General features: G+C 42.1%; 1 protein-coding gene across 7 annotated transcripts in view; it reads right to left on the reverse strand.

The window, feature by feature from the left end:
* Positions 1–11,054, reverse strand: part of NTNG1 (netrin G1) — a 149,526-nt gene extending 138,472 nt beyond the window's left edge. For 2 of the 7 annotated variants that reach the window (XM_027671835.1, XM_027671836.1), the window contains exons 1-2: positions 10,318–11,049; positions 4,666–5,365 (exon numbers count right to left, since the gene is read on the reverse strand). In XM_027671835.1, the coding sequence (XP_027527636.1) occupies positions 4,666–4,911 (246 nt within the window). In that variant the 5' untranslated portion in view covers positions 4,912–5,365; positions 10,318–11,049. Of the gene's footprint in view, positions 1–4,665; positions 5,366–10,317 lie in introns of all 7 variants that reach the window. The other 5 variants (XM_027671839.1, XM_027671833.1, XM_027671834.1 and 2 more) reach the window with 5 other exon arrangements.
* Between the last annotated feature and the right edge of the window lie 329 nt (positions 11,055–11,383).

The raw sequence follows: 11,383 nt of genomic DNA on the forward strand, positions 1-11,383 counted from the left end.
TGTTTGGGTTTAGACCTAGCTATTGTATTTTTATGCTGCCATTTGAACTGCAAACACAGGTCGGCAACATAAACTCATCTCTAGTTTGCAAATTACAGCAATAGCCACTAGGAGTCTCCTGGTTAAATTCATGATGAAATTGCACACTAATGCTGGCTAAGGTTTCAATGCAAACTTCATGCTAAAGGCTGGATTTCAGGAAAGGGGGCTAGTCCATGTGCAAGGCAGGTGTGACTGGGGTGATGGGACCCCTGAGCCATGAGTAGCATCATGGGGTTCCTGATGCTTGTACCAGTTGTATAGACAGCAAATGCCTTAGAAATAAAGAAACCAGAAGCCACTCACGTGCTGTTCTTGTAGGGCCAAAGATGGTGACAGTCAGAAGAAGTCAGATTTGTTTATTTTTATGACTGGACAGAGTATTGTGGAATTGTAACAAGTGCTTACAAAGAGGAAAGTAGATTTCACCAACTGCTAGTTACTCCCAGGGATTTAAAGCAGATTTGTTTTGTAAATGGAAATGCTGCAAGCCACAAGAACTAGCACCACCAAGTACTTCAAAATTTGCTTACAGCATCTCTGCAAAGTGAATCCCGCAGTTCTGAAAACATAAATAGCTTCTTTCTCTTCTCTCTTCTCCCTCCTCTTCCTTCCCTCTCCTCCCAGGCCAACTAAGCATAAGCGTATGGTGCCAGACACACTCTTAGCAATGCCAAGTGCTCAAAGTTCATAAATTACAGACCTGCAGGAACGGTCACACTGGCTCAAACACTGGGGCTGTTCAGTCCAACTCTGTGACTGACAAAAGATGGCCAAATTTCCTTCAAAGAATACCACAGAAAGCAGACATGCACCTTCTGCCAGCATTTGTGCCTCCCTCCAAACAACTAAAAATTGCTTTGAAACGTACAGGGAAGCCAGAGGTGACCTTTCCACAGGGAGCTGGTTATCCTGGCAGGACAAGTACTACTTACTGTGGTAGGATGCTGTCACATCCTCCTTACAGACACATGTAACTCCATGTCTATATACTGTTCACTGCTCTTAGCAGTGTACCACTTATTTGTTTATAAGTTTCTTTCATGCTTCTCTTCTCTTGAGTAAAATCCTTTCCAAGCCGTAAAAATCCTGAGTGACTTTAAATATGATGAGATTTTAAACAAATAATAATTTGGAGGGCTATTTATTTGGCTTCTGCTTTTTGAGCTTCTTGGTTTCATTTCCAAACTTTTCCCTGCAACCAGAAGGACTAAGCAAATAAAGATGATGTTTTAAATGAAAGCTGAGAATCTCACATAATCATAGGACTCCAGAGGCTTGAGGTTTCAGAATAATCTCAAGAGCTGTCAGTACTGAATGTCACCAGAGACTTTAATGTTATTCTCAGAATAGATGCGTAAAAGTAACTGTGGGGTAGTTTTCCTGCTGCGTGTTCCCCATAATACCTACAAATGCTTTTCTGGAGGGACAACCCAAAGGTGCCTGCAAGTGGTGAGCTACCATGTGCTGGGTTTAGATGCCAACTAGGAGTGGTGAATTTTGCAACAACTCTGCGTACGAAAACCCTGTTATTCAGTCCGTAAACTCAACATGCTCATTAAGTAAAAATTCATAATGGACTAGGAGGATCATCTAACTCCATGGGGAATATGCTGAAAGAAGCAGGAGGCAAATTTACCTGCCCATCTCCTCTGTATCGTATGCTTGTGCACATTGCAACACATGACTGCATTGTGTGTTATTGCAGATTATTATCATCTCCCTCTCACAGACTGCCTTGGGTTCTACCATAATCTCCCAGCAGGACTTGGATGAACCTCTCAGTCTGGTTTGTTTCAAGAATATAATCTATACTACACCGAAAGCTGACAGAGACTCAACAGCTAGTACCTGAGTCCATATAGTCTGTGTTGAACAGAAAGTTACTAAGTCTGATCCTAGAACTGATATGGAAATAAAACAGAAGGCTGCTTCAACCTCCTTCTCATCCTGCAGAAGCAGACTTGGCTGTTTGGTAGCCTTGCTTATTGTTAGAATTATCAGAAAAGACCCTGACCTTCTCCAAGGCAGTGTTAACCTGATTTCAATAACAAAACAATGGTACAGGTTTAGCAGGCAAACATTCAGTACTCACAAAACCAAGCATTTGTGTAAGTCAGTTTGGCACTTCACCATGCTGAAAAGAAACCTATGCATCTCTGTCACTTCAAATTTGGGATTTTTTAGCACAAGAACATGCCTAACATGAAAGCACTCTTTTTTCCACTGCCCACCTTCTCCAAGTATGTCAGTGCTATCTTCTTAACTCATTTTCTAAAACTAAAAATGAACACAAAAATAAAAGATCTCCTCGAAAATGCCAAAGGCATATGTAAAAGCTCATTTTGAAGGAAATGTCCAATTCCTACGTGGAGCTATAGTACAGATAGGCGTGAAGCATTTTTAGGGATGAGAGTGCTCTGCTGTGGCCATGGACAGTACCTTGGGAATATCAAATATTTCTGTCATTTTCCTAATGTTTCAAGCCAAGCCATTACCAGTGTGTATCTAAATATAGTGTGTATGTACAATATACAGCTATACTGGAAACAAATGCAAGGGTTTACGATGTAGGAGTCAGTCACTCTAAACTTGCATCACTAGATACACACCCTCATTGTGCATGCTCTCTCTCCCTCTCCCCCAGTTGTTTCTCTTTCTCTACTTTTCCTCTGAGGATTGTTGTGCATCTTATGCATCTCACAGACTTAAGCTGCAAGGGAACTACAGCTGTAACCTCAGGTCATTCCCAAGCAAACTTTCATCCTACATCCCAGCATTGATGACCTTGCGAGGTCAAATGTTTTCAGGAGGAGTTCTGGCACCATTTTTAATACTTAATCAAAATGTCTTTTGTTTGGTTGGTTCTTTTATGTTTAAAATCATTATTCTAACTAGAGAATGGACTGATAACAAAGGCCTTCAGAAACCTGAGGAATTACTTAAGAGAGGAACTGCTGCAATGTTTATCTGCACTAAAAGGAAGAAACAAGTTTTGCTAGGTTTTTTTTCATTAAAATAACAACTTTTCATATTACATGATGAGTTTAGTAAACATCACTGAGGGCTAAATCACAGCTATTACTATTCAGAGGGAGAAAATATATTTCAAGATTGAGAAAATATATTTCAAGATTAAGAAAAAAGAAAAGATGATATTATGTGGGGCACATGGCTCTTATTTGTTTCTAAACAGTGGCTGCTTGAAACTGCTTGGAGGTTTAGAGTGTCAAAGCCATGTCAGCAGAGATGGATTAGTGGGCAGAGAGCAAGTGGTGCAGTCAAAGGTTCATAGTGAATGTAATTTATTCATGTAGCTCTGCAATTTATCACGTGGCTATTACCATAATGTATGTGGGAAGCAGCTGCACGCGTGCAAATAATGCCCTAAATGGATGTGTGGTTGGATCTGAACTCCTTACAGAACAGTAGTGGTGGAAAATGATGCCACAAGGCATTTAAAAGCAAATTTCCTTCCTGCGGGGATGCTGTCACCCAGCAATGATGATTTGTACACAGGCAGATAGGTATCTTGTAGACTTTTCTCAGTTATCATAACCTCACTTACCAGAACTCGTTGGTTTTTCAAATCTAAATTACGTAAGTAATGTGATGTAGGTCTCTGGTGCTGTATTAACAGATGTAAGTACATATGTTTTGTATCTCAAACTCATATTTTCTAGTCAAAGAACACTGTATTTTCCACTCAATATTTAACAGAAACATTCAGCGGCAAATAAAATGAATCCTCTAAGTTTGTGAGGAGAAAAAAGTTGAAGATCTCCTTTAACTCAAATGACCTCTCACAGCACGATTTATCAAACACTTGGGAGCAGCACAGCTGCAAAAGATCGATATACATATATCTATATGTATATATAGTGTCTGCCTGGTTTCTCATACCTGTACAATCATTTACCATGCCAAACATTTCCAAATCTGGTCTCTAATTTTAGGACCATCTAAAATAAGGAGCTTGACTTTAGTCTCTTTTAGGTTGCTCGAATGCCTACAGTTTCAGTTAAGAAGAAAGCTGTGAGTAGATGGTGGAGCTGGCCCCCACTTGCAGGGGTTTTTTGCTGCATTGTCCACATGCACAGGTACGGACCTGCTGCATGCAGTAGCAAGGCTCTAGCAAAGCTGCCTGTGGCTGTGTGGGCTAGCTGGAAAAACTTTACCAGCTCATCTCCTACTATCACTTTTAAGCTTCAGCAATTTGAGTTCAATTGGTCTCATTGTTTGGAAACTATGCTTAATTATACCATGCTATGATGCTTTAAACTGATTGTATTGTAATCAGTTCACTCAAGTCTTTCTTGATGCAGGCAAAGACCACCCCAGTTATGGGTTAGCGCACTAGCAGTTTTATGCTGATTTTGATACATTAAAAGTTGACCTAGAGAGACACCGAATTCAGGCAAAGTCAAGTCAGGTACTCATAAGCAGAACATCTTATTGCCCAGCTTAATGTACTGCTCAGCATTTTGTTCGGCAGAACTTTTCACATTTTGGAATATGATGCAGATTTTCTTGGATAATTTCATATGTGCTCTAGGGCTTCCATTTTGAAGCCATTTATCACAAATATACACCCACTAATTATGCAAAACGAAAAGCTTGCCTTACCATTGCACAGAAGGTCTCAGGAGGATCTCCACATGTTATGTCTGGAGGATCCAGAGTCACTTTTACATATTTGATCATATCTCTGGCTTCTGGTTGGCAGGCCATGTAATCCCATACTTTTCCTTCTTCTGTGTAAATCTGAGTCTTACACACGTCATAGTGTCCCCACACAGAAGGGTAGTGCTGCATCATGGAGGAGACGGTAACCCAGAGGGCGTGAAGTGACAGGAATCTTGACCAATACATTTCTAAATCCTTTTATGTCACCTTCGCAAGGATGGTCAGTGCTGGCTTACGTGCGGTCTACAGATTATACGTACATACACATGTGTATATTTATAAAATAGGTTCCAACTCAAACGTGAAGCTTTAGGATAGGATGTTTATTTCACTACGTTAAAGACTTTGGTAGAAGCCACCCAGGCCCTGATGACAGCCTTTCACAGCAATGCAGCGCTTGTCCTTTGTCTTATAACTTATCTGTCAGGCTTCTTGTAAAAGATGTCCAATAGCAGATAATAATTTGTGAAGTTGCAGGTCTTCAGCTACACTGTCGATAACCCTGAGTGATCCTCCGTGTTCAGGGCTCGCAGGGGATGCCCAGACACACTGATAAATCAGTATCCGAAGCAAAAGGATGAGTGTCTACAGGCTGGTGTCTGTTTCCCATCAATCATTCTTTTCTTCTGGCACCAGCACCCTTTTAGAAACAATAAAAATTACAGTTATTGTCCAAGAATCGATGCATTACAAAATATACGATATGTTGACATTTTGGAGGTTTGATACAATATAAAGCAAATTGGTATAATATGGATAACCTTTACTGTGGGTGCTGTGCTAGAATGAACAAACTACCAAAATCATTCACAGTAAAAAGTATTTTGACATGAAAGGTTTAACTCTTCTCTAACAAAGACAAATTTATAATGTTCCAGGTGATTTAGAGGTTCCTGCTTCCAAAACTGTATTTTCACCCTAGCAAAACGGGAGAGCAAACTACTGAACTCAACCATTGCCCAGATGGTGCAGGCAGGCAGGGGACCAGGCAGCCCAGTACCGTGGGGCAGCAGCAGGAAGGTTCTTTTTTTAAAGTGACACAGAGATGGGTATCAGGACTACCAGGTGCTGGTAGTTTCTTGGTCAAAGGACCTCAAAGAGCTCCAAAAGCCTTACACATTTCTTAGATTTTTTTTTTTTAAGAATAACAAAGATATGGCAAGCACAATTCAATTTCTTTGAAATTTCTCATTTGCATTGGAAGAGCTTTGCTCCTTTTTTTTTTCTTTGCACTGTGATTTACTGACCACACTGATGACAAACTACTGATAAGGATAATGTTTTATTTGTAGTTTATTATAAGGATGTTTTCCCCCTCTTACTTTCTTAGGTTTGAGTGTGGCTGTACCTGAGTACTCAGTAATTATTTCACAGCAGATATGTGCCCTTTCCTCTCTTCAGAAAGGAAATAGAAATTCCCTCAGTTTGTAGCACCTCAGTCACACTATTACAGGTATAAAATGCTATATACAACTACCTAACTATATACTAACAATATACTGTATACTATAGTTATATACTAACTATATAATGTTATCACAACATATTAAAATATATATTTCTTAAAAAACACAGGTAAAAATACAAATTATGTACAAGGGAAATGGCAAAGACAGAATAAGTACCCTAACATGGACAAGGAAAATCAGGGCTAGGAACTCCAGCTTGTGTCTGGTGTCAGCCCGTGCCACCCGAGGATGGGCAGCCAGGGCACTGGGCTCTCGGCAGGATGAGGATTTCAGCCAACAGCCACAGCACCTCCACAATTCCTTTGTCTGGATGCTAAAATCTGAGCAAACCCATCAGACAGATGTTAAGCAACAACTGTAAGTCGCCGCTTTCTGTAGCCTGCTTTGCTTCCCAGTTTTAAATTATGCCCAATGCCATGAACCCTCCTGTACCCCAAAACCACGGGAAGCAGATTGTGACCCGATAAGCTCCTTAGCATGTCACGTTGGTAGTGTGCATTTTCAAAACTTATCTTCAAAGCTATTCGCAAGCACCCTCCCTATATTTAAATAATGCTTCATCCTAAACTGAGCTAAACTACAGACACCATGAAATGCCAACAGATGGTTGAATTGTGTTTCCATAGCAAAGTAATTTACAATAATTGCCGTATGGACGTAAATGCAATTTTCCATTATATTCATTTTATCAAGTGTTACCATACAACTCTCATGTATTTTATCAGAATACGCGGCAAATATCTGAATTTTCATGCAATAATCATTCTGAATTAGTTCAAACATATTTAAGCTTCAAATCTGAATTTGACACAAAAGCAGAAATATCTAAGACCAAATTAAAATTAAATCTTTTCAAGGAGCACACTATGTAGTACCGCTGTTTTTGCAGGAACCTTAGACTGAAGGTTTTTGTTTTCAATGGGAGTGTTTACTTATTATTTTGGACTTCAGTAATTCAGATTACGCTTTCCATGTCATTCTAAAAACATCTCATACTCTTCCCTCTGGTCCCTTCCAATGTATTTTATTATTTTTAAGGGGAAAAAAACCATCCCCAAGACTCCCTAGCTTAGAACAGTCATTATATAGAAGGGAAACAACTACTCTCCTAGAAAAGGAGCCAAATTTTTTTAAACTTATAGCAAATAAAATACTCTTTATTGGAGAAGGCTTGGTCATAGCTGGAATAATATTTTTTGTGTGTGTGTAGAAAAAAGAAGTTACTGCGTTTAATTATCCTTAGACTACAAGCTTACACACTCAGGAAAAAAAAAAAGAAAAAAAGTTTGTTTTCTTTACTATCTTCCTTGCTAGCTCTTCAGTCACCAATAACCTTTTATAACCACTGAGACCCAGATCCACTAATAAACAGGACTGGATAGGACTAAATAATGTTAAGCAAGCCACTACCTTAACACACTGTGCTAAAATACTTCCCATATAACGAATTCTCATTAAAGTAAGCCAGTCATAATGATGGTCGTTACCCAGAATTATAGACTATAACATCGATTGAATTTAGTGTACTGACAAGGAAAAAAGTGCAGAGGAGTGCAAGACATCCGAGCATTAAGCAGCTGTAGCAGTGTATGACAGACATTCCTGACAAGAAGCAGCCAATTATAGCTTAAATTTCTGGCATATAACCAGTTCTGATTAATAGTTTTCCATTACATTACAGACATATTATTAATGTATTAAAAATGTCAAGCTTTGGCAAGAACTAGTACGGCATGGCTCAGTTAGTCTGCAATATCTTCTTCTAATGAGCTTCCATTGATACAAAGAAAGATATTGACCAAAGCACATTAAGGATCATGTGCTGAGCGCTGCCGGGTTTTTTCTGATGGAGCTATACAATTTGTCTTGCTTATATTTATTCTTGCAGAGTCACTCACAATATGCACTCTACATTTCAGTGCTCTATAGCTAAGGACATATCTATTTGAATTATTCTGAAAAAAAAAGGTTTAGAATAACGTTTCTGAAGTTTACAGCTGTACCCTAAGCCTCTAGCTGTGGGTAACACAAAGCAATGTGGGGTTTTTTTGTCCCTGGTAATGCCTGTGCATTTGACTTCCCAAAAAGGTAATCAAACAAATCAGGAATAACTGATCCCCCCCCGATCCCCTCCACCCTGCAGTGCTTTGCTATTTGCACACCCTGGGTGTTGGGGGGCCATGGAGGTGACAAAGAGGGATCAGCTTCCCTGCTGACTGAGAGCGAGGGAATGGCAAACTGCTGGAAGGACTTTAGCTAATGTATGCAAAGCCTCCAGTGCACAACACTCCTGGAGATCGCCTTTGTGGAGCAACAGCGGTATGAACTGCAGGACGTTTTGGGCCTTGAACATTCCCATGTGCCACAGCCTCTGCAATATGGAAAACACTGGGAGGCACTGGTGCAGAAGGCCACATCTGCTGCCTCTACGTTCCCCTCTGAGCACTGCTCCATCTGGGAAGTGGTGGATGTTCTGGCCACAGTGAGTATGTTACAGCCGTTTGAGAAAGAACAGCATGCAGCTGACCCCCAGAATAAAATCAGCTGTGAGGGAGCTCTGAGCACACCCATCCCTTTCCAGGTGGGGAAGTCATACCTCGCATAGCATGCTAATTCTGCCGATGGAGCATATACCCCCTTCACAGAACAAATAAAATGTATCTTGGCAGAATCAGGGCCAGCGAAGAACTTCAGATCTCGTCAGGTGTTGTTAGAAAACACTCCCTCTCTGCCTCCTTCCATCACTGTGAAAATCCACCCCTTCCCCAGATAACTCCCTCCACACAAACCACATCGGCTGGACGCCCTGCACGAGCTCCCTGCTGGGAAGTCACTGTGCAATCCATAGGGGTGGGCTCCGGGCCTTCCTCTTTGGCAAATGCAGGTACATGAAGGAGGTGATAAAATAACAAGCCATCACCTCTCACACTGACCGTGCATTGGATCAAGTGCACCCTGCTGCCATGCACGAGCAGGAACGAGAGCCAAAACCAGTGATTACAGTGCATGGCAGCCTGAGGAGAACTGGCTAAAATAATGAAGGCAGGCAAGGAGTGCTGGCTGTCACCTCCCAACACCGGCAGCTGCAGAACAGATTTTTCCGAAAGGAAACATGTTTCAAGTTTGTTATCTCTAACAGTTTCAGCAGATGAATGTATCCAACAAGCCCAAGTAAAAAGCTCCTTTGTGTCCACTCCAGGTTTTAATTATTTAAAGTAAGTTTAGAACATAGGAAATAATGTGTATTACAAAACAGAACTAACTCTCATGCAACTTACATTTAATAAACCTCAAGTGTTTTTTACCATGCTACACCTAGGTAACTTGAGAACATGGTACATATTCAAACTGACCTTTTTTATAAATGCAAAATCACTCATCTATGCAAAGAAGGAGGGCACCTGTATTTAACAATATACATTATTTCGGTCAATACTTGTATGAAATGCAGCATACTCAAACAATTGCTTTGGTGTCTTTAGACTGAAATGCTGCTCCAAATAAAGTTTATGTTCTATTATCCAGCTTATTTAACTATTTAGCAGAGAAAAGTATCTTTGCCTCAGGAGAAATTTAAAATGTCAATACCTATTGGCTGAAGAAAATAAAATAGTGTTCTGCTACCAAAAAACTGGGATTCTGCACTATATTTGAAATACTTTTGGTTTTCCCACATTATTTTTTGCTGAGTGACACATCATACTACCACTGCTATTACTTGCCAGGTATTATCAGCTGTCAGCATATGGAGTAAAATGCACTTCAGCTATTTAAGTTTTAGAGCCTTAGTACGTAGCTGCTTTTTTCCCCTCTAGAATCTTTATGATGGGGGCTTACTGTCTTAAATATCTCTGTACCTAGCATCAATCTGTTCTGCAAGTATTTCCTCTGGGAATTTAAGTTAGCATTTGGAGCAGTTAGTTTCTTTTTTTTAATTACTATTATTTTTCACCCTCAATAAGGTAATACATGCTCCTCACACAGTGTATCCAAGGTACAAGGGCTACCAAGCTTTCAAGTTAGGGTGTGAGCTGGTGACTTTCTAACTGAAAGTTCTTAGCCTCAAAAATGAATGCCTACCGGTCACTGAATTTGTTCTGTGCTATTGCTATATTTTACATACGTAGCTAGAAAGTTGGTGCCGCTTCTTATCAGTGTCAGAGGGCTGAGGGTCGATGGCAAAGTTCAAAACTCCGTCCGACTATCGCCACTAACTGCTGGTAACTCTCTGGTGATCATTCTTTCAAGGTCCAAAAATATGCCAGAAATCCAAGTTTATTTTTTTCCACATAAAAAACCCAAACCAAAACAAAAACCCCACACAACAACAGCAAAAAAAACAAGCCAGGGGAAGCTCTGCTGTGGTTTTATTCCCTTTGATGGGCTTCCCAGGCCACAGCTGCTCATCCTCAACCGCATTGTCCCTAGGCAAGACAGTGATTTATTCCCTCTTTAAAAGCATCTCCACGGCTTGTTCCACTCACTGTCTCCGATAACATCTCTGCAGAAGTGAGGCTGGCTCCTACCACATCAGATGCGGAATACTGAAAAGTTGATTGCAGAACAATAAAAGTATATTCAGCAGAGGCCAAAAACGCAAATGCACCAACTTTGAGAGTATAAAAGCATCTGTTTTATCGGGTTCAGCCGATCTCCACTGCTCACCGCCATGCGGGGTTTCTTTGGGAGTTCTGCGTGCATGTGAATGTTTAGGAAAGCCGCCTGCAGTTTCCGATGCAAGGGAGCGACTGTTTCCAGGCTGTGTACCAGTGACCAGCCCGCCGCTCCTCGCCGGCGGGGCGATGCCCTGCGCCGCCGCCCCCGCCTTCTGCGCACCGGGAGCGCCGCTCTCCCCCGGCCCCCGCGCGGGTGAATCCGCGCTGCGGGGCGGGCGCCGCGCGAGGGACGCGCCCCTCCCTCGGGGCTCGCGCTCCCTCAGGGCTCTCCCAGCGCCCGCGACCCTTCAAAGCCCGGCCCGGTCCGAGCTCCGGCTCCGGCGGAGGAGGCACCGCGCAGGTACCGCCCCGACCGGCCCCAGCCCCGGCCCCCGCCGCGCTCCGCTCCGCGCGGGCGGCAGGGGGCGCGCGGCCCGCGCCGATCCGCCCTCGGTCGGCGGCCGGAGCCCGGCGGGGGACCCCGCACACACCCCCGGCACACGCACCGGCCCCTCCGCGCCGCGCTGCCCCCCC

This window comes from Neopelma chrysocephalum, unplaced genomic scaffold, assembly GCF_003984885.1.
Source record: "Neopelma chrysocephalum unplaced genomic scaffold, ASM398488v2 Primary Assembly neopelma1_97222, whole genome shotgun sequence".
NCBI classification, from domain to species: Eukaryota; Metazoa; Chordata; class Aves; order Passeriformes; family Pipridae; genus Neopelma; species Neopelma chrysocephalum.